General features: G+C 37.5%; 2 protein-coding genes across 2 annotated transcripts in view; one reads left to right on the top strand and one right to left on the bottom strand.

The window, feature by feature from the left end:
• The window catches only part of JMJD4 (jumonji domain containing 4), a 308,681-nt gene that overhangs the window by 223,994 nt on the left and 61,902 nt on the right, over positions 1 to 22,785 (top strand). The window lies entirely within an intron of this gene.
• On the bottom strand, positions 1,695 to 19,676 carry LOC146001665 (2',3'-cyclic-nucleotide 3'-phosphodiesterase-like). The gene is made up of 3 exons (XM_083139282.1): positions 19,248 to 19,676; positions 17,729 to 18,159; positions 1,695 to 10,885 (listed from the first exon to the last, which is right to left on the bottom strand). The coding sequence occupies exons 1-3, from the start codon at positions 19,607 to 19,609 to the stop codon at positions 10,230 to 10,232; spliced, it is 1,449 nt and encodes a 482-aa protein (XP_082995408.1). The 5' UTR covers positions 19,610 to 19,676; the 3' UTR covers positions 1,695 to 10,229.

The raw sequence follows: 22,785 nt of genomic DNA on the forward strand, positions 1-22,785 counted from the left end.
AAAACTTACTTGCCCGGATCCAAGTGCCCCATCTAGTAAGAATAGGTTCCGGAGGAAGTGGTACACCTGGCAATTGTTCCTTGTAAACTTGCACACGTTGTGGTGCCTTCAGAAACGCCTTTTTCGTGGAAGAAATAAGTTGGTTGACTTCCGGGAAATTGCCTCTCACCTCCTCAGCAATGCGTTGGAGAGCATGTGCCAAGCAAGTAAAGTGGATCAAGTTAGGATAAAACACTTTAAGTGCCGTAGCAGCTTTTAACATGTATGACGCACTGTCTGTGAACATGAGAAGAACTCTCTCTTCTTGTACGCCATCCGGATACAACAATTTAAGACTGTCATTCACAAATCGTGCTATGGTGGAATGATTAGTACGCTCTAGAACTTTGCATGCAATGAGATGTGGTGTAGATGGAGAATCAGCAATTAGCGTTCCAACAATGAAATTATTTACATACTGTCCCAAAGCATCAGTTGTTTCGTCGATGGAAATCCACACATAGGAACTGCCTACTTCTGCCCTAATTGATTCTAAAGTTTCTTTGTAGGAATGTGGAAGATATCGCTTTCGAAGGGTTGACTCGTCAGGAAGTTTACGGCCACAATATTTTTCCAGAAAATCCAGGAACTTCGGTACTTGAATTTTATACCAAGGGATGTTTGCTGCAATCATTGCTTCGCACATTTCCTTGTAAAACACACTGAATGAAGAATCCTCTTGCATCTGGGTTAGTAAAACTTGCTTCTTTTCACTCCGTAGTTGTTTGTTTTTCACATGAAGTGAAGTGCGAACATGTTGATCTAATTGAGACTTCATAGTGCACCCAACTTTCTTATCGCACACTCGACAAAAAATAACTTTACCATCCGTAGTAAATGCATCATCGACTGCTATCCAAGATCGCAACTTTTGAGATAACGAGGAGGTAGGCGGAGCCATTCCAGCTTTCTACAGCTAAAACACTGTTTAAATACTGAGGCAAGCTCTTCTTAAAACTCCAATGGTTAAAATGAAAAGGCGACGAAATATATATACGAAATTCTACAGTTGAGTTAACAATACTTCATTCAAGATTTGTCGCCGCCCGCTGCAAAAATCAAAACGATCACAACAATGTACGGATGAAAGGTAAGTGCCTCTCAGCGTTGTACTTGCTGCCTTCCATTGTTGGTTCTCTTCGTTCGCTGTGTGTTGCTTGCCGCTCCATGTTACAAACTGGAAACTGAAACACTGTCGAATCTTGATGTAATTGTTTCGATGCGGCGAATCAACGAACTGCTATGTACGTACAACGAAAGCAAATCGCACTTTTAAGTTACTATATTTTTTAGACCTGGAAATGGGGAGGGGAAGTGAGAAGATACTTTTTTAACTAGTAAGCCAAAAGTTCATTGGATTTTCCTCTTAAGGACTGTTTTATGTAAAAAATATTTCATATCTTAGGAATATGTAACATTTAGTAAAATATGTAAAAATATGTAATATAAAACTTCACTGTGACATCTCTAATGACGTAATTCGTCAACATATTTTAATTCCACGCTTGTACATATAAAGGAAAAAATATGTAATTACATAGAAATCCGGGCTTTACATATGAGTTACACACGGAACTTTCGTTATCCTTGAATTGCCCCCAACAATACTGTTCAAAGAGTTCACTCTTACGAACAGTAACAAAGTCATCATTCTGAATACTATAATTATGATATGGATGAGCTCAATGTCTTCGCTTACAAAATATTTAGATTTAAAGTGTGTGATTGTCACACCCGGAACTCGTGAATTGGCTGTCCTAGTTTATTTGAGATGCACAAAAGGCCAGATGAAAAGCTTAGTGCAGGTTATTTAAAAAAGTTATGTATCCAAATCTCCTGTAAAATATCTCGTTACTCTACTGTACATGTAGTTAATAGTTCAGCTAAGCTGAACATCATTTGCAATGAAAAAGAGTAACATAAAAAATTAACACTGGAATTAAATAGCAGCAATCAATTTTATTGCAAAAACCTTAATTACACTCACATGTATCAATAACAATTTTAGTAACAATATTTTTTTAACAAAATGGCAAGGTTGGTTTTGCTTTTTTTAAAAAAAAAAAAAATATATTGTAAATTTATAAATATATTTTGATATCACTCTGAATTATCAGGTATTTACATTTGTTTGAGCACTTCCAAAGAAGAAACATATAATATAATGGACTGAGTAGAAATCACAACCACATTCTAAAATTTACAATCAAAACATGCATACATTTTTCTTAAAAATTTACATGATGGAAGTATTGATCCTGTTTTTGTTTTGGAATGCCATACTCATTTTATGTAACAAATTCTGAATGAATAGTTGTTACCATACATATCATTAATGAAAGCCTTTGCAGTGATCTGGACTATTGAAAAGAAATTTGAAGGAAGTGCACTAATCATTTTGAAATATAACTAACTATTCACTGCCACATGTCACTGACATTAGAATTCAAACTAAAAATACTAACAAGTACAGAGTTAAAAACTTAGCTAGGAACTAAAACTTTTTTCTTTTTAAATGACCTTAAAGAAGCTGTTTTCATTTCAACTTTTTTAACTTGTACCCAAGTGATTTACTCTATCCTGTGTTTCATTATTTAAATCATTAGGAAGGGCCAAATTTGTTTTAAAAATTACAATGCATATCCACTTATTTCTTCGGACTTGTACTCTGAAAGTTTTATCATTACCTTCTTCCTTTACTTTCAGTATGATATACGGTTTTCAGTCTTCATTCTGGTGTGTGAACTATACCACATAGTTTTGTAGTAAATTAACAAGCCAATTTCTGTCAGATTTATAAAGTGTAAAAATTAATAACATACATTTAAATATCAATGATATAATGTTGGTAACTCACATGGTATGCTACATGGTGTTTTTTAATACTATATGCTCTTATGCCACAAATATATGTGAGAAGTAGTTTAATTTTATCCTGTGCATCCTGATAGAAACACGAGTTTCAAGTGGAATTGAAACTGAACAGAACTAAGGAAAAACATTAACAAATATGTTCTAGGGAAGAATGTAAGAAAACCAATATCTGATGACCAGAGCTATGATATTACAATATTACATTTATGTTTTGAAACTAGGAAAAGTTCCTCCCAATGGATAGATAAAAATCTAATAACCTTTCCTTCATTTGTTGTAACACTATATTAGCATTATTCAACATTTACTTCACTCTATAATGAAAGGTTTATGCTTTAAGAGACTAAATAATGCATCTGTTGCAATGTTTAACAAAGGCATTCCTATCAGCTTATTCACAATTGGCAAAAGGCAAACTTGATTACAGCCTAAAATAACCTCCATTCTGCTGAACTTGCTATCCTTCTAAGTAGCACTGCATCGACAGTTATCTTTGTTTCAAAATATGCTACATGTAACACAATAGACCTTCGCACATAACTTATGCACTGGAAAACAAACCATTCCTACGAGTACTCAGTAGGGATTATACTGGCCTGCCACATAACAGTACAGCCATCAGAGTGCATAGGCACACAAATGCCAAGGTAAAAATAACACAAGCACACAATACTAGGCACCACTCACTTTACATTTATTACTACTTTGCTAGGCACCAAATTACTTGCAAAGTTCAAACAGCAACAGCAATTGTGTGTTCCACACGGTATGGAAAAACGATTCGAAAATCAAATTCCATGACATTACAATGCAGTGGTGGATCCAGAAGTTTCAGTTGGGAGGGGCGAATTTCAGTAGTGTGCCTTACATCACCAAGAATCAATTCCAACGTACAGTTGCACTCTTTTTTACATAAACAAGATATCATGCAGTAAACAGGAACTAATCTGGCTACCATGTTTCAGAGATTAGTGATTTGTCTTGCAAAATAGGGACACAGCCCTCGTTATTATTGTATGTTGTTATCATAATTCCTCTCATTGCCGCAGTAACAAAGAAAACAAAAAAAACCTATTGTCTCAAGGGGTACTGGGTTCGATCCCCATTTGATGCATATTGAACAGTGGTTCGGATCCGAATTTAAACTGTAGGCCCAGTTTCGATTAGCCTATCTTGAGCATAAAGTTAACTTAAATCAAACTTTTTAAAAAAAAATATTGCCAAACCTGTAAAACTTGGTGACAAAAGGCAGAACATTTCAGTCTTCAAAAATATTAGGCATAATAATAAATCCAAAAACTTGGCAGTTGGGAGGGGCGATCGGCTGGATCTGCACCTGTTACGATGGCAATTAGTAACTTTTGGCTGATATTTTTCTGGAGTATGTAAAATAGCCATGCACGTATTTACAGTCTAAATGGCCTGTTAATTATGAATTTTGTGATTATATTATGTGAAATTGACAATTTTAAAACTCTGGTAGATTTCTATGGCACAGTTCAAATGGAAAACATACATTATCATTTATAATTATTCTGAACTACTTTGAACTAGAGTTGGAAGTGGTCGAACAAATCCAGCTTTTTTGGTTAAAAAAACAAGTGTTTTTTCAGCAGCTTTTTGATTGGGCTTTTTTTTTTACAAAACTTTCTCAAATCACTGAAAATACTGCAGTTGGCAGTATTTTTCCTGTTCCATGGTTTTCGTTTATCTCCCTACTGTAAAATAGACTCATTTCTAAATATAAAATACAATTTACAATACAAAATTTGTAGCTAGGCGTAAACAGTGTTTTTAAAAAAACTGGCTTTTTTGAATGGGCGGTTCTTTCTGAGTGATATATCTTCATAATTCTGTAAGCTTATTAAATATATCTATGTAGTATAAACATATTCTCGTGTTTTTAATAGAACCTAATAGTATGATATGATTTTCAATGTTTGAATTTGTTATACAAACACGTACATGAAGCAAGAAAAATCCTGCTCTACTTTTTGAAAATCAATCTAGTATCAAATCTCTTTACATTAAAATTTGTTCACACTATGGGAATGAGAGATGCGGTAATAGATAATTAAGGCACTCACGTTTTCCGAGAAGCTGTTTTACATTATTTTCTATTAATTTCGGTAGCCACTGCCACGAGGATGGTAGCAGTGGCTACCAAAATTAATAGAAAATAATGTAAAACAGATTCGCGGAAAACGTGAGTACCTTAATTAAAGTTTGTGTTCAGTAATATATATTTGTATTCTGGCTTTCCGGTACATCATGTATAATTTTGTTAAATGGCTGCTAAACCTGGTCACTGAGCAACTAGTGATATATTTTGGCTGCTTGTTGCAGTGGTTCTCAACCTTTGTGAGACCACAGCCCAGTACATTTATTTCTTACAAGTCGATGCCCTGATCCCAACAATTTCATTTATAAATACATTTCTGATCTTTAAAGTTTATATGTGAATTAATATGCACCCTCAATTAATATTAATAAATCAACTATGGCATAATCATAGTTCAATTATGTATAGACTTGCAGTCAAATATAAAATTAGATTTAAATTAGTCGTCAACCCCTGGGTGCAACGGACCTTTTGCAGCCTGGCGGGTGAAAAACACTGGCACTAAAACAGCAGAAGTAAATAAGACTGGCCGTAAATGTAAATTTAAAAAAATCTTTACACTGTCACTGGCATGAGTGTCTCAAATTCAAAGATGGTGCCTGATATGTCCACCAAGTACTTTACATTTATGTTTTTATGAACAAAAGTAATACAGACATATTGCGAACATCCTAGGGAGCAAGTAATTTATTTTCAAACAGTTGAAAAATCTAATATATAGAGATGATGGGCCTGCAAGCACTTCCCCCTCGGTAAGCTAGGGTTAAAATTGTATCTGAACCACTATGCAATATGCGTCCAAGGGATTGGCCAATATCTGTCTGTTGTCTGCTACATCATATAATTTTTTTTAGCTACTTGTGAAATATGTCACTACAAACCTGTAAACTCATAACAGTAACTTCAAGTAAAATAGCTTAGCTGTAATTAATAAAAAGACAAAATTTTCGTTTTTCCCCCCAAAATTGATTTTTTCAAAAAAAAAAAAAAAAACACCCATTCAATAAAGCCGGCTTTTATGCAACTCAGCTCTAAGTTAAGTACAATAGGTGATTGCTTTATTGCTCCCACAGAACAGCTGAGATTTGATACTCTAGCATGAAGCATCACTGAGTAGGTTGATAGATACACGAGGTACATGTAAAAAAAAAAAAAAAAGGTCGATACTTTTTTACTTGGGACTAGCAACACTGACGAAGCTGCGCGTGCACAGAAGCATGCTTTAGTATTCTGTGCCTGCAACAGAGGTATATTTCTCAGTGTGGAGGTGCATATGTGCGAGTAGCAGGAAGTTGAAATGGCTGCTGTAATAGAAAATCCCGCCAAATACGAGGTGAGATCGGTGACTATCTCGTTTAGATTTATCAACGCAAAAGGACTGAGTGCAGCTGACATTCATCGGAAATTGTGTGCCATTTACGGACCAACAGTATTGAAAGGTAAGACAATGGTGCCATGCTTTTCGGGAAGGACGTTCAAATGTTCATGACGACGAGTAGAGTGGCATGCCTAGTGTTCAGACGGATGACCTTGTGCAATGTGTTGACGAGAAAGTGCAATCCAATCGCCATTTCACCATTATTGATCTAGTCAAGGACTTTCTGAAGTGTCTTGATAAAAGCATTGCACCAAATTGTAACAGACAATCTGGGTTATCGCAAACTGTGTGCGAGGTGGGTGCCCAAAATGTTGACAAACACACACAAAGATGAAAGAATGATATACGCACGTGATTTTTTGGCCTGCTAGGAGAAGGATGGGGATGACTTGTTTTCTCACATAGTGACTGGATACGAAACCTGGATATCGTACGTCACTGGTGAGTCGAAGCAGCAATCCATGTAATGGTGTCACTCCGGTTCACCGAACCGAAGAAATTCAAGCAAACGCCATCATATTTGTGTATCTTACAGTCTTCTTTCCCCAAATGTTTTTGCCAGGGACAATGCTTCACTAAGTTGCAGTTTTAGCTTCCCTTCGTGTTTTTGCTGCATAAACCAGCATTTTCGAACGGGGTGACAAAGACATACGAGTGTGTTTTTGGATTATGTAACCATAGAGATTTTGAGGTACACTGTGGAGGATACTGGAACATGTGGCATTGAGATGTATATCGACCACGTTTGGCACGCACATTTGTCATTAGTTGCATTTTGTATTGGATTTTTGTTATTTAGCATCGCTTTTCTTCCATTTGTTGCTAATCCCGACAATGATGATGAGTGATACGTACATATAACTCCCAACAGGTCATCAGTGAAACACTTCTTATTCTGCATCGTTTGACAAATGGAATGTCTTTGCACCTTGTGGCTATGTGGAGTATTTTATTTTCATAAGTTGGCAACACTGTTAAGGTACATGTGCTTTTGTTAACAGACGGTCTTAAATTCTATGATTCCCACTTTATGATTAAGATATTTTAATATTATTACACCGGTCAACAAAAAAAAAATATTTTTTCTGGCATGGAATTTTCCAACTGTTTTAGACTAATTTCAGTATGCTGATTCCAAATCTGATCTCAGATTTGCTCTCATTTGTATGCTAATGGCAAATCCCATTTTCATTGATTTTACCCAGAATTGACCGGTGGTCACTTATGATTACTAGTTGTTGCAAGTCAGTGAGTGCTTTAGTGATAAAAGATGGCGTTGTATTTGCAGGATAGTGTGTTTATAATATGCTTTTATGTAGACATCAACATTTATGTCATATTTTTCATCTGCAGGTCGTGATCTAACAATGGCTACAACATCAGGAAGAAGGACTTGCCGTAATAATGCAGATATCTTCTACTACATCTGTGGCAGCTTCACTTTGAGGGATCAAAGGCACAACATCAATACCTTTGTCAAGAAGGTGTATCTTGCCTACTTTAAGGTACGACTGGGAGACTAAGACAAAAATTGGGCTCCCCACAAAGTGTGCAAGACCTGTGTTGAAACTTTGCGATCATGGTCTAAAGGAAAGAATACTAAGCTGAAGTTAGGTGTGCCAATGGTTTGGAGAGAACCAACAAATCTTTTGGATGACTGCTACTTCTGCCTTGTCAATGTAAAAGGTTTCAATAAGACGAAACAAACACCACTTACAATACCCAGATGTCCCATCTGCCAGACGACCAGTTGAACACTGTGAGGAAATACCTTTGCCTGCATTTACTGAGCTACCAGAGATTGATGTTGAAACCCTCACTTCACCTGCTTCTACAGATGATGAGGATGATGCTCTGACCGAATATACGCCATCTGCTGCAGATACTGATAAAATTTCTCTGTTTAGTCAGCCTGAATTGAATGATCTGGTAAGAGATTTGTATTTGCCAAAGCAGTCTGCTGAATTGTTGGCTTCCAGGCTGAAAGAGAAAGGACTACTCAGACCTGGCACTCGTGTCTCCTTTTATCAAAACAGAGAAGCAGCACTGGGAAAGTACTTCCATTCAGATGGTCAACTTGTTTATTGTAATGATGTAGAAGGGCTTCTTCTGAATATGGGACTGCCTACATATGATTCAAGTGAATGGAGACTTTTTATTAACAATAGTAAACGGAGTTTGAAATGTGTGTTACTGCACAACAGAAATATATATGGTTCAATCCAAATAGGACACTCTGTACGAATGAAAGAAGAGTGTGCAAACATCAAGACAATTCTGGATAGATTGGAATATCTTGTTTATGGATAGGTAATTTGTGTGGATTTGAAAATGGTTAATTTTCTGCTGGGGCAGCAAGGAGGTCACACCAAATACCCTTGTTTCCTGTGCTACTGGGACAGTAGGGCTACATTAGAACACTGGGTTAAAAGGACCTGGCCACCAAGAATCAGTTTGACGCCTGGTGACAAGAACATCAAGAATGAGCCTTTGGTTGATAGGAATAAAATTGTATTTCCCCCACTGCACATAAAACTTGGATTAATGAAGCAATTTGTCAAAGCTCTTGATCCAGAGAACTTGGGTCATTTGAGCGAAGAGCAAGGTGAATGCTTTCATCAAGACATTAAAGTTATGGAAGAACGTTACCAAGGCCGATGGGACTCCAACATGATGGCAGATACTGCTGGTCCTTGATGAGAGACATTCCAGAAGCTGAACACCGGAGATCATCAAAGAAGAGGTCGTTTCTGCAGATGCAGCAGTCAACATACCTTGGTACATAATTTACTTATCTTCACATTTCATTTCATTTTCTAATCTTCACATTTCAATTCCTACATGGTAATATGCCTTCACTTGCATTTATATGCATTCACAACTGTGCTACGGCTCATTAAATGTTTGTTTCGTTATTATTGTATATTGTATCTTATCTTATTCTCATCTGTATGTCTGTTTAGCTCTTCATATATGATCATAAATGTGCTGTTTTTATTGAAAATGCAATATTTGATATCTCAAAAACCTGATGTGATAGTGACCACGGGTCAATTCCGGGTAAAATCAACGAAAATGGGATTTGCCAATAGCATACAAATGAGATGTGATAGAGCAAATCTGAGATCAGATTTGGAATCAGCACCCCAGTTACCTTAAAACCATTGGAAAACCTTATGCAATGTGTGTTGACCTGTGTTATGAGCACAGTTGTGCAATGTGTTTGTGGATACGTAAGTGAATTCACATTGCAAAATTCTAAATAGGACGGTGCTAGTTTTACTAAAATGAACAGCAGGAAAAAATACTTTGTAAAATTTTGTCCAATGGTGAACCTATACATCAAGGTTTTTCTGTATCTAAGCTAACCTTTATTGTATGTATATTATGTCATATGAACAACATGTAAGATCTATTCTGTGTGAAGAATATTTAAAATATAATAAACATTCCACAATGGAATGTCCTCTAGATATAATACATGTCAAAGTGGGAAGGAACGAGTAATCACTTATTAGATCTGTTTCCTCCTACATTCTACTTCAATTATATACACATACGTGTGTGTGTGTGTGTATACAGGCTTTCAAAAATAAACTTCAAATTTAAAACACAATCAGTAAATTGCAGTTATGTACAATATTTATAACACACCAATAACAAATTGCAGAACATAAAAAGAACCTAGCAAAGATCACGAAGAATATAATAATAGATTAGTGATGTTTGTTTGTACTATTCCATTTAAAAACAAATAATATAGTACAAAAATACTGCATTTCTTAATTGTGAGCCTTGTACAGTGTGGTAAAACATTTAATAAAAACCACTGAATAAGCTATTAACAACTATTTTTTGCTTCATATATAAACACCATCTACCGTCACCATAATTCCTTAACAAACCTCTAGGCATACTGAATGTTTCATGTTGTGGGTTAACATCTTGTTTCGCTTCACAATCCACTATGTCTAAAACTTCCAACCCTGTGGTGACAGGGGCAATTCCTTCGGCTGAGCCCAGCGTTATGTGGGCTCGGCTACCAATTCCCTTCACAGGATGGAACGTGTGGTCTTGCTGCATTAGGACTAAGGATGCTTGGCAATGTGGAGAATACTGCTGTCGAGAAGTCTCCTCCTTGTCTCTAACAGGACTACCATTGAAGCTTTGATTATGACCTCTCCCCGAGTTCATCTGAGCAGGCTTGAATGTATTTACTTCAGTGTCGACCAGTTCGTTGTCCCACAGCGTGAGCTGATCGTCATCCAACTGAACACGTGCACCAAGGGCACGTGGTGTCATCACAATACCCACAATGTTTATGGTGTAACACTTTCCGCATGCATTTGTGATGGCGGTGCTAGTTGCATACCTTCTGGAACCTGGGATTTTACCACCTCGGCAAAATTTTGACGTACAATGTAAGATTCCGCCTTTTGTAAATTCTGGAGGGAAGTAATATCCCAATATATCTGTAAAAAAGGTCAACGTAAGTACAATGAATTTAGTAATAAAAGTATTAGCACAAAGGAGCATGACCCATTTAGATAAGACAAAAATATATCATTCAAGTTCAAGATGACAGACATATTTAAGTGATTACTAAACAAAGAAAAGTTTGTTACTGCAACTGCTTCATCGTTGTGGCAATTCTTCAGGTATATGCAAAGTCAGCAAAAGTAGAAAAACACAAAATATTGTGAAAATTACTTTACAAGACCTTCCTTCGCCAAAATGCCCAACCTACTGGAAAACATAAACCCACAGTGCATAGTAAACTAAGGAACACGACACAGGAATTCCGAAAGTTGCTACAGGACAACAATTGTTGGTGCATAAAATTGGACAAAGGTAATCCAATACAGCGAAACTAAGCTCTGAAGGCTACAAAAAACTGAAACATGACACCACAAGCAGATACAATACAGCCATTGAGAATTATGCCCTCCTCCAAGAAAGTGAAAGGAAGAAATTCATCAACACTGAACCCAGCCTTTCCTGTGCATATGGCACACTCATAAACCGGGAACTAAGAATCTAAGAATCATAGTGGCCGGCTTCAATCAACCCAGTGTTCACCTAACCAAATGGCTCCTCCAGAAACTGACCACTCACAATGACAAACTTACTTACTGCCTAAAAAAACAGCCTGAAGCAAAAAATTTGTCACCACCTTCGTTAAAGCCAACAACTGTAAACTAGCCCGCATAGACGTAGTGGATATGTACTCCTACAGCCCAATCAGCCTTGCACTTGACTACCAAAACATGGCTCCTCAGCAATGGCACGCAACCATTTGTAACAGATGAAATCTGCAACCTCCTACAAGCTTGCCTCACCCACAACTATTTCCAGTTTGAAGACAGTTTCTTCCACCAGACAGGAAGCCTAGCGATGGGCAACCCCAGGGCCGGAATAAGGTGGGTGCTATTGATGCTGTAGCATTAGGCCCATTTCTGAAATAGACCCAGATGAAAAGAGACCAGACTTTTCCGAAAGCTAAACAGTTTTCTTTTGCTATATTAACATGAAAATAAATCGTTGAATGAAATTTGGAGCCCCAATTTTGGACGCCTAGACACAGCGTTACTTATTATACAGTTACTATTATTCTTTGCCCTGTGACGTAACTATAACGTCGTTGTGTTTATTGTTCACTGAAGATTTCAAGCGTCAGGCCCAATTTAGCCTTCATCTGGCCCTATCCAACATTGTATTGCATGTGGCAGAGAAATCCATACTCACCCAACTAGAGTTTGCGCATATAAGATACAGAAGATATGCCGATGACAACCTAGTCATTTACAAACAGAAAGAGGACTTAAACCATCTCCTAACTGCCCTCAACAACATACATCTTAACATAAATTTCACCTTGAAAAGGAAGAAAATGGCAGCCTCAACTTTCTCGACCAAAGCATCCAACGACACCAAGACAAATTCATCACGTCTGTATACAGGAAACCAGGTTTGGGCACCCAGTACATCCATGCCAAATCCAACCACCCACCGAAACAAAAAGCTGGAGTATGGATGAACTTCTACAGAAAGAGCCTTTACACACAGCTGCACAGAAGACGACCTCCATGATGAAATAGCATGCATAACTGAAATAGGACTAAACAATGGTTACATGCGGTGTGCAAAAGCAGCCCACCTCAGACACCCACGACACAGAGATAATTCAAACCAAAAACCCAAACCCAAATGGATCGCCACTACATCAATCACATTTGCCAAGGCCCTCAAACCCTTCAACACCCGACTGGCACACAAACCTATATCCCAAATCGGAAGAGTACTACCCAATTTCAAGAGATACTACCTACCCAAACTTGCATCCCCTGGTGTCTACAAGGCCACAACACCTACATTGGCAGAAGCATCCGCACTGTCCAAGAAAGGATTAATGACTCCTCTAACCACACCATCTCCTCCATATTCATACTTCACCCAACCAGCTCTGTCATAGAAAACACTGTCAAAGAAACCCATGCTATCATCCAACAGAAACCAGCACTTAACCTGGATATGGAGAGGCACACCTGACTTGGCACCCCATCCTCAAAAACATCCCAACCAGAAAAAGAAAATATGCAGCACGTATACTCGACCCCCCCTCCAGCCATGCAGGGAACAGGATCCGCACCGAGCAGCACGGCCCAGCCCACAAACCACCACCCCACAGTGCCACCTGACAACAAGAAGCAGATGACTCAAATAAGGATACACACGCCAGTGCCACCGAATGGGAGAAATTGCAACTACCGCCACCCGGGAACAAACAAAGCAGTGACGCAGTACCATCTCCACTCCAGACGCCGTACCCTTAGTGACTGAAGAACTTCGAAATTAATAAGATTTAAACATTAAATTGTGCAACGTGGAAATAGGAAATTTCACGTAAGTAATACATTGGAATGTTAATTTTTCATGTTTTGTCATGAAATGAACTGAAAAAAACTCAAATACGAATTTAGGGTTTATTTACCGACATGTGATATGTTAATTTTCTGTAATAAGTATGTTTTAAAATCACTTTTTAGGTTTCTATTCACCAAAATCTTCATCTATTATTCATCATTAATATATGACCCTGTCAATTCTGATGTAAGAGCTGGCAGCTTTTTCAAAGTTTCCAATACATACCTCCATCAACACAATTATGGCTAGGTCAAGGAATGCAATAAAATGGCCAACCCTAGGACTTTTAATGGCTGGAGTGTTCAAGTCACTAAAATGTTTAAAATAGCTCTAACTGTGATTTGACATAGGTTTCTAGGAACCCCCAGAAGATCCATTCCCATTATCAATTTACATCTGTACCTGGTGGAGATTCTAATATGTCATACCAGTGAAAACAAAAAAAAAACTGGCTAAGCTAGATCTGGGTCGATAGAGCAATGGCACTGCATGCCAGAGAGACAGGTTGGATCATGGTTGAACCTGCATTTTTAATTAAATTTCCATGAAATACATCTCCTGTGTGTGTCAAATCTTAAGGTAATACTGTATTTAGCTGCACGATGAAGATTCTATGTACAGTTGACATCATCAGTGTTCCAATTGCTACAATTGCAGTACAACTAACAAGAGACAATTCTTCACCAGTAAAACAGTGTAAAGGGAAAAATCACATGAAGTTAGGACTGGCTCAGTTGGTATAGTAATGCTTGTTTAAATGTCCACAAAAAACTAAAAGATAAAAGTGAAAATAAAAAAGAAGCTTCAATTAATATGAAATTAAAGTACCAATTTGTATTTTGAACCTCCTTGTACATATGCATTGCTTAGATTGCAGTTTCCTTTTCCTAATGTACAATTTGACAAGGTATTAACATGTTTTTTATTATTTTATATATACCGCGTGAGGCACCTGAAAGTACCACCTGAAATAGCGAAGAAACCAGAAACAGTAGCGATGTGAGGTTTGCGGGAAGCAATAATATCAAATGGGGCTCGTAAATCGGAGGTATGGGGTGGGTCGAAAAATATCGACAAATGGGGCATCTGAAGGAAAGTCATATTTTTTTTAATGGAACGATATACAATAACATGCATAATATAAAAGAGCACACGCAGAGAAACACAACGCCGTTGGTCTCATGCATCTACTGCACATAGGAACGAAGATATGGCCATGTGAAAATATGTAAACAAACTAACAAGTGGCCCACTTGACCGTCAGTACCACGGCATGTACAAGTATGAGATGTCGGAAGCCATTGGACAAGATGAAGACAGAACGTGTTAAAGGAAGAAAAAATACAGTAGACATCGTCAGCACCATGTATTTGACAGTGTTACAGCATAATGAAAATGACCATGACAGTATGTCGAAGAACCACTGCGTAAGAAGCGAAAACCTGTCAAAGTGGTGGCCGTCAGATGCGATACAGGCAACGAGGCGCCCACGCAAAGATCGTTGCACAGAATGTAGCATCTCGTAGGGAATGTCCCTACAGGCCACAGTAATGCGGTGTTGCATATCCTCTGGAGTTGTTGGCACATCCCGGTAGACAATGTCCTTCAGCTTTCCCCACAGGAAAAAGTCTAACGGTGTCAAATCTGGGGAACGAGCCGGCCATTTGACAGGCCCTCCACGTCCAATCCAACGATTTGGAAATGTATTTTCCACACATGCTGTAGCGCGTCTTGCACTGTGAGCTGGGCACCCGTCATGTTGGTACCACATATCCTTCCTTGTCTGAAGTGGTATGTCCTCCAATAGTACAGGCAGTTCATGTTGTAAAAACTGTATGTATCGGTCAGCATTCAGTGTCCCTTGTATAAAAAAAGGGCCTATGAGATGTTCACCCACTATACCACACCACACGTTCACACTCCATGGGCGCTGGCGTTCCACTTGGCGAAGCCAATGTGGATTTGTCACCGACCAATAGTGCATGTTCCTTAGGTTGACATTTCCATGATTGGTAAAAGTTGCATCGCCAGTGAAGAGGATACGTGACAAATAGGGTGTGTCGTGTCGTAACAACCATGTGCAAAACCGAACATGGTCCACAAAATCATTCCGTGAAGTTCCTGATGGAGGGAGATATGATATGGGTGAAACTTGTGTGTGTACAGAATGCGCAATACACTTCGCTGAGTCATCCCAGCAACCCTGGCAATTTTACGGGAGCTAACGAGCGGATTCACAGCAACAGTGGCGAGAACATTTGTTGCACCTGCCTCACCTGTAGTTGGCTTGTTCCGCACACGTGCTCGTGGTATTACACTTCCGGTGTCTCTTAATTTAATAAATAACTTATCTCTTTGCGTACACACGGTAGGCTTCTGAGGCATTCTTTCGGCATTCCCCATAAATCAGGATCATGTCCGCTTTTTCTATGTTTGTGAACACCATAATCTTCGCTCTTACCACTACGACTGCTTGCTATGAACTAACACGATCTCGTGGACCTGCTATCAAAACTTGCTCTGCATAAAGGCAGTTCTGTCAGGCACCTGAGAAGTCTTACATGCTGTGGTACTGACGGTCAAGTGGGCCACTTGTTACTTTGTTTACATATTTTCACATGGCCATATCTTCGTTCCTATGTGCAGTAGATGCATGAGACCAACGGCGTTGTGTTTCTCTGCGTGTGCTCTTTTATATTATGCATGTTATTGTATATTGTTCTATTTAAAAAAATATGACTTTGCTCCAGATGCCCCATTTGTCGATATTTTTCGACCCACCCCATACCTCCGATTTACGAGCCCCATTTGATATTATTGTTTCGCGCAAACCTCATATCGCTACTGTTTCTGGTTTCTTCGCTATTTCAGGTGGTACTTTTAGGTGCCTCACGCGGTATATACTCAATTATATTTCTATATTGGTTATTTTATATTAATTTCCACATTTCTAGGTCAATCATGATGATGAAGATGAATGACTAAGTGATGGAAAAAGCAACCTTCATGCCTTGAGACTGATTCAAGATTAGATAGAACTTTCCTACTTTGTCACAAAGGCCGCCATCTCTTGCACAACTTTCAGTACCCATGACACTCTGTACCCCCTTGAGAAAGTGAAATATTTTCATGCTTCATCAAGGTTTTGTTGTTTATAAACCTTTTCAGTTGATTCTAGCTCTCGGAAATGTGTTCTTGTGAAGTAAAGTACATCTGTTACCTTAGCGTGTTACTTTACCGTATAATACGTATTACACAAAAAATGGTACTTACGATTTATGAGTATGTTATTTGCAAAACGACATTTCATCGAGGGAACATACTGGGGTTACTATGGGTAGTGAAGTGACACAGGCCGATTTTCAACTTTTTAAAATTGTTCAATGTTGAAATACGTGTTTTAGATGGAAAGGATCTTTAAAATTCAGGGACTGTTAATTTGTAACGGAATATGGAGGCTACAACAATTTAGGCATAGCTTTTGAATTCCTGTAGTTTTGGACCTGAAGAAGAGAACAGTAGATTCTTGAAACGTTTTGCAAGTAACATACTCATAAAACGTAAGTACCATTCTTTGTGTTTTTGAATATTTTAAAAATACGTGTTATATTGCGAGTAATTTACACATTCATAATGAGTTTACATTACCGTGTAGCAGAACAGCCTGAAGGCTTCGCGAAAGTGAATATAGCACCCAAAACGACTTTCCACAAGAAATAATTTTGAGTAGTTAGGTTAGGATTGCTAGGTTTGGTACTGACAGTTAATTTCAACGTGTTCTTTCGCTATTTAGTGTGCATACAAAGAGTTTTTAATAACAAATAGTGGTGAAATTCTCTGAAATTGCAGGTTTCAACTTACGCGGTCCATACTTTGGGATCAAATATCTCAGTTATTTGTGTTTTCTGCATGCTGGAACAGATTTTATACTACGTAAAACACAGAAATCTGTAGATTAAAAAGAAATTCAACGTAATTCTTAAGTGGGTACAGTGAGTCAACACCCCCCACCCTCCCCAACTTTCTTCATGGTGCTTATCCTAATATTTATAGTATTAACCCTTTGGGCATGGATAATGTACATCTACATTTTCCCCTATTATGTACAAACTGTAGATAACGTAAATATACATTCTCAGTATTTGAGTGCTTATGGAACAGTGTGTGGAATATAACACCGATGTTTGAAGGAAGTTACATATAACTTTTGTTAAGTCCTTGCCACTTTATCACAAATGAATCGATTTGCTGGTTCTTTTCTTACGTATTTGTACCCAAAATTTAAGGTTTACACAGCATACAGTAAGAGAGAAACTAAGTATCACATAAGGACTTATCATAGCTCCACCTATAATTGCAAAATACTACCACTACCAAAATAAATATTTTACCTTTCACCCTTTCCAGGCCACTAAAAGTTCTGAAATCATCTAAAAACTCAGGTATTTGGAGGCACTCTTCCAAGAGGGCTTGACCAATGAGAGCGAGAACTTTTGAATCGGCTTCGTTAAGGAACCAACCAAAATACATTGGAATCACAGTGTCCCACTGGCTTGCACGTGAAAGTAAAACTTGGATGTCCACTTGATGACTGTTCTTCTCAGCCAGCTGCTCTATGTCAAACTTCCAAGGTGTCCGCGGCTCCACAAGAACTGTTATGTAATTAGTGTCATTTGCTAGACGGAAGTAATGAGTCATCTCCCATTTCTTCACATTAGTGTTATCAATTATTATTGTATGTCTGTTAGCATTGCATGCTTCTTTTGCTTTGTTCTGGCAGAACTCATGGGCTTCTTTTAACCTGCTTCGGTCAAATTCGTATCTACAAATAGAAAATAAACACATTAAAGTTAACACATGAAATAGATAAATATTACAAATACATTCACTAACGTAGTCAGGCATGGAATTACCACACTTGGTCTCTTCCAAAATTCTGTCAAATTTAAGTACCTGACAATAAACTTTTACAACAAACAAAAGTAGATATTCTTCATAAATTTTGGGGTGCTGAAGCCCAAAATTGTTGCAACACATTTTTCTTAAAAAATGACTCAAGTTTTCATGTTAGGAACAGAAATACACCTCAAATGTATTGTGTGCACCCTACACACAAGGATCTTCTTTTCTGCAATTGCGATATCACCGAAAAGACATTAATTATTGCCCAGAATCACATATAAATGGTTAAAATGACATGCTCATTTATGCAATTTTCTTGAAAAAAATCTGGCTATGCCATTGGCTACACTGAGCATTCTTAGTTCAAATAGACCAAGATAATGTAATTTTTTTTTTAACCACATTCACCTGAGGAACATATTATTGCAGTTGCAGTGCTTCTAAGTAATTACAATAATGCAATTAAATTAACTAACAGTAGTTACTAAATGCATAATTTTGAATTGCTGAATAATGGGATTGGCCAAATTAAATGCCAAAATTGGAATAATTCTTGTTATTATGGGTACGTAAGTAATTAAAAAGATAAAAGTGTGATAATAACTGGCTTACAGGGGCACCACTCAATATTCAAATATTTTCACTGAAATGGTGGCACTGACTTGTTGGTCTACACATGGTTTTACATACGACTGTTCTAAATATGTGCTTATTTAGTACTTTTTACACATACAACGTCTCCGATTTTGAAATATGTGTTTATTAATATTTAATCTTGAAACACTAAAGGTGCCAAGAAACGAAAAAGTTTGGGAACCCTTGCACTTAACTACATAACTTTGTGAGAGCACTTATGGTGTCCAAAATTAATCTAAGACAACTATTCTGACATTTTAAAGAATGTTTAAGGTAGGATGATTTAAAAAAAAAATCATACTGGTTATGATTTTTTAAACCTGAAATACACCTTAAACAGATAATTAACAATACACCTAATGCACAACATACTTTCCATTCCTCGCAAAGTAGTCATCAGCAGAGCATACGATTACATCTTCATAGATGGACTGTATTTCTTTCACCACTACCGATTTCCCACTTCCTGGCAATCCCCTCATGATAAACATGATTTTGGATCCATTTAAGTATTCGACTGTTGGTATTTCAGTTAAGAATGGAAAGTCTAAATACTGTGATGTGGAATTACTGTTTTCTGATAAAGCTGTATTCCTCAATTGTGATGTTATTTGGCTTGTTTCACTGTCTTGGGTGGATGTGGTGGATACATCTGGTTCACTGGTAATTCTTGTGTCATACGCCGGGCCACCACTCTCCGTCCTCCGCACAGGTCTGCTACTTTTCTGTCCCATATTGGAAATATTATTCTGACTTTCTCTCCAAAGAAACCACCACCATGTGTGTACACTACATGTAATTCCACTTACACACATGCATCACTACTATCTGCAAGGGAAAAGAGAAAATTAAAATTCCTGAAGACATCACTATGAAGAGAGGGACACTGATTAAAGTTCAGGCAGATGATTTACCATGTAAACTACATATAAATCTACAATTTCTCTGAAAAAGTGAAATATTTTTACAATGCGTCTGACTACCATGCTAAAGGTCCCGGGTTCGATCCCCGGTCGGTTCAAATCTGGGAAATTTTCTAACGTTGGAAACGACCCCGGCACCCACCCAGTGTCGAATAACATGGGTACCTGGGGAAACCCTGGGGGGTAAAGGTGGTCAGGGGCATGATGCTGATCACATCACCCCAACTCATGACCGGATCAATAAAGTGTGGGGCATTACCCCACACCCCCTATACACCTTCAAGCGTGGTGCTATGCACAGGGGAGCACTTTACCTTTTTTTTTTTTTTTTAATATTTTTGTATGAGGCAGGTTGAAGGGGTAAGAGTGCTTCATAAATGGTCCCAGCTGAGGACCTCCCACTTCAACACTATATTCAACAAGTATGTTTTAATCAATTGGTGTCTGCAATAAAATCAGATTATATTTAATCTTAAATAAACAAATTATTATAAAATAACACAGGTATAATCACTTCACAATTGTAAGTGTTTAAAGTACTTTTAAATACATTGTAATTGCAGGTTTGCTGCATATGTATAGTAATAGCATGACGGTAGTTGTACTACTAATTATTACATGTTTGTATGAATCATATTCAATTGTTTGCCACATTCCATGTCACCACATGTCTTGATTGAATGTTTAATCTTTGGGAAAGAACAGGCACTTTCATTGTTGTAATCTGAGGCACGGGTAAAGGTTCGAACTGTCTTATGATTATTTATTTTTTACCTAGCATAAAGACTAATTATCATAGAATTTTGGCAAAATTTGAACCTTCCTTAAAGTAATGAACATGTTGAAAGAACTTAAAAATTACCTTATGCAAGTATGCATATGGACAAGGCATTCCCCGTTGATAGAAGCGACAGCAAGTATCGTGGACTAGTGGCAACGAATGTGCGGTAATTTAGAACCTTTCTCTAGAAAGCATTTAGGGATATCATTTTAATGCTGAGAGAACTAAACGAACCTGACCTGCCTCACCAAACCTAACCATGAAAGCATTTAGGGTTATTAAAATGCTAAGGGAAATACGTACACCTGATTAGGTACTACTTACATTTAGTCAAAACACCTATAAGTCATTTGTTTCATCTTTTTTAAGATTGCTACTTACTTATTCTGCATTGCGGAACATTCTATAAGGTGTAATTATAAATTTCTCACGAAAATAATTTCAATTTTTCCTATTACGAGTAATTATTGTTGTTAGTTTCTTAGCTTGTGTGAGACACAATATGGCGTGAGCATTCTGGATCATTGCATGTCGTGCTTGTGTTTTGTCGAGTGATGCTGTGGTTCCAACCTTCTAAACCAAAAAATGCCTACTTCCATGTTATTAATTTTCTATTTTTTCCTGGGTAGCCCCACGAACCATTCACGGGAAGAAAATGCCTACTTCCGTGTTATTCATTTTCTATTTGGCATGAGTTTACAATACCGGGCCACTCTCCAATTTCCATAAAATTTCGCCTACTTACTAATTTCGGTGTCCTGATGACGTATCTGTAGTTCATATTTGGCGGTCACTTGTTAAAATTGTACATTTACGTGTAGAACTTGTAAAATAACCTTGCAATTTACCACGGTGATTGTCTATAGACAGAAATTCGGAACCATCTTTCTTTTGCAATTCGCTAATGGTCTTCCTTTACACACAACAATCTTGCTGACGTCAGACGAGGAATGTCTAGAAGGTTAGGTTAGGCCTGTTAGGTTAGGTTCCATTTTCATAAATACAAAGAAAAATTAATATTTTAGCTAAGAGAACAATACCTTGTCTTGCCTGTTGGGAAAATGGCGTCTTCCGTGGAGTTATTGTTCGTATGGTAGGGTTATGTTACGTTAAGAAAACATAGTTTATTTAATTTTCTTTCTCGATTTCCATACTTGCCCGCCAATTATTACATGCAGATTCATGATTAGGAGTTCACAATTAGTGAGTACGCGAAATTGCATAGAAATTGGAGAGTGGTCCGGTATTGTAAACTCGTTCCTTCTATTTTTTCCTGGGTAGCCCCACAAACCACGGGAAGGTTAGGTTAGGCAAGCATAGCTAAAATTTGGGGTCACGTCATCTTCTTGAAAAAAAAAAAAAACACGAGGTGGTTGGAAAGAGTGACAGGGGAGTTACATCATCAAGTGCATGGAACATTCGGTTCGTACATGGAAGCAACGGCAATTACGATATTTTTATACATAAAAACATGAATTATCGCTAAAAAAGATATGAAACGATGACAAAATACATTCGGGAACTTCAACAATGCTACAGAAAGTGATTGGCGTAAGTAGTTTCTTCCGTAAAAATGAAGAAATCCGTTTTGACTAAATGGAAGCGTTACCCCTGATGGTATTACCCCCCTGATTATATAGAAGTGTATGGAAGTGAAAAACCAGTGTCAAGGAAACAAGGAAAGTAATCGCTAAAACTCCGCAGTATGTGTTAACCAACGTAAATCGAAATCGAACCATGTAAAAATTGCATACATAGCATTATACAATCGTAATAAAATAAAAGGAACTTGGCCCGTAGTAGCAAGTTTCTGAGTGGCACAACTCTTTTTCCGTTCGCCTACAATGTTCAGTAGACTGTCACATATAATTTGGTAAACTAGTAATAAGAAATAAATATCCTTTTAATATGATATGCATTGTTCAAAATATGATACGCCTTCATGGCGTGGTGCTATGCACAGGGGAACACTTTACTTTACTTTACTTATTGTTCAAAATATGGCAAAGAAATATAGTGTGTGTGTATATATATACGTGCACGCATGATGATTTCATGTTTCTTAAACTACAAAATCTGTTCATTAGAAAAATAACGCAATCAGTCATGGGCAAAAAATTTTAAAGACCCGAATATTATGATTACATAACCACTAGTAAACAAGTATATCAGCATTCCAATCTGGTTTGTTCTACCTTTCTTACCT

Source organism: Lepisma saccharinum, chromosome 17 (genome assembly GCF_977018435.1).
Source record: "Lepisma saccharinum chromosome 17, izLepSacc3.1, whole genome shotgun sequence".
NCBI classification, from domain to species: domain Eukaryota; kingdom Metazoa; phylum Arthropoda; class Insecta; order Zygentoma; family Lepismatidae; genus Lepisma; species Lepisma saccharinum.

What these genes read in the sequence shown, in the direction of transcription:
- LOC146001665 (XM_083139282.1), bottom strand. Translation starts at nt 19,609, where the DNA reads ATGGGACAGAAAAGTAGCAGACCTGTGCGGAGGACGGAGAGTGGTGGC. An exon ending in TACTTTGCGAGGAATGGAAA is followed by an intron (nt 18,160 to 19,247) that starts GTATGTTGTGCA and finishes TTCTATTTGTAG; the next exon opens with ATACGAATTTGACCGAAGCA. An exon ending in TGGCCTGGAAAGGGTGAAAG is followed by an intron (nt 10,886 to 17,728) that starts GTAAAATATTTA and finishes CCTTTTTTACAG; the next exon opens with ATATATTGGGATATTACTTC.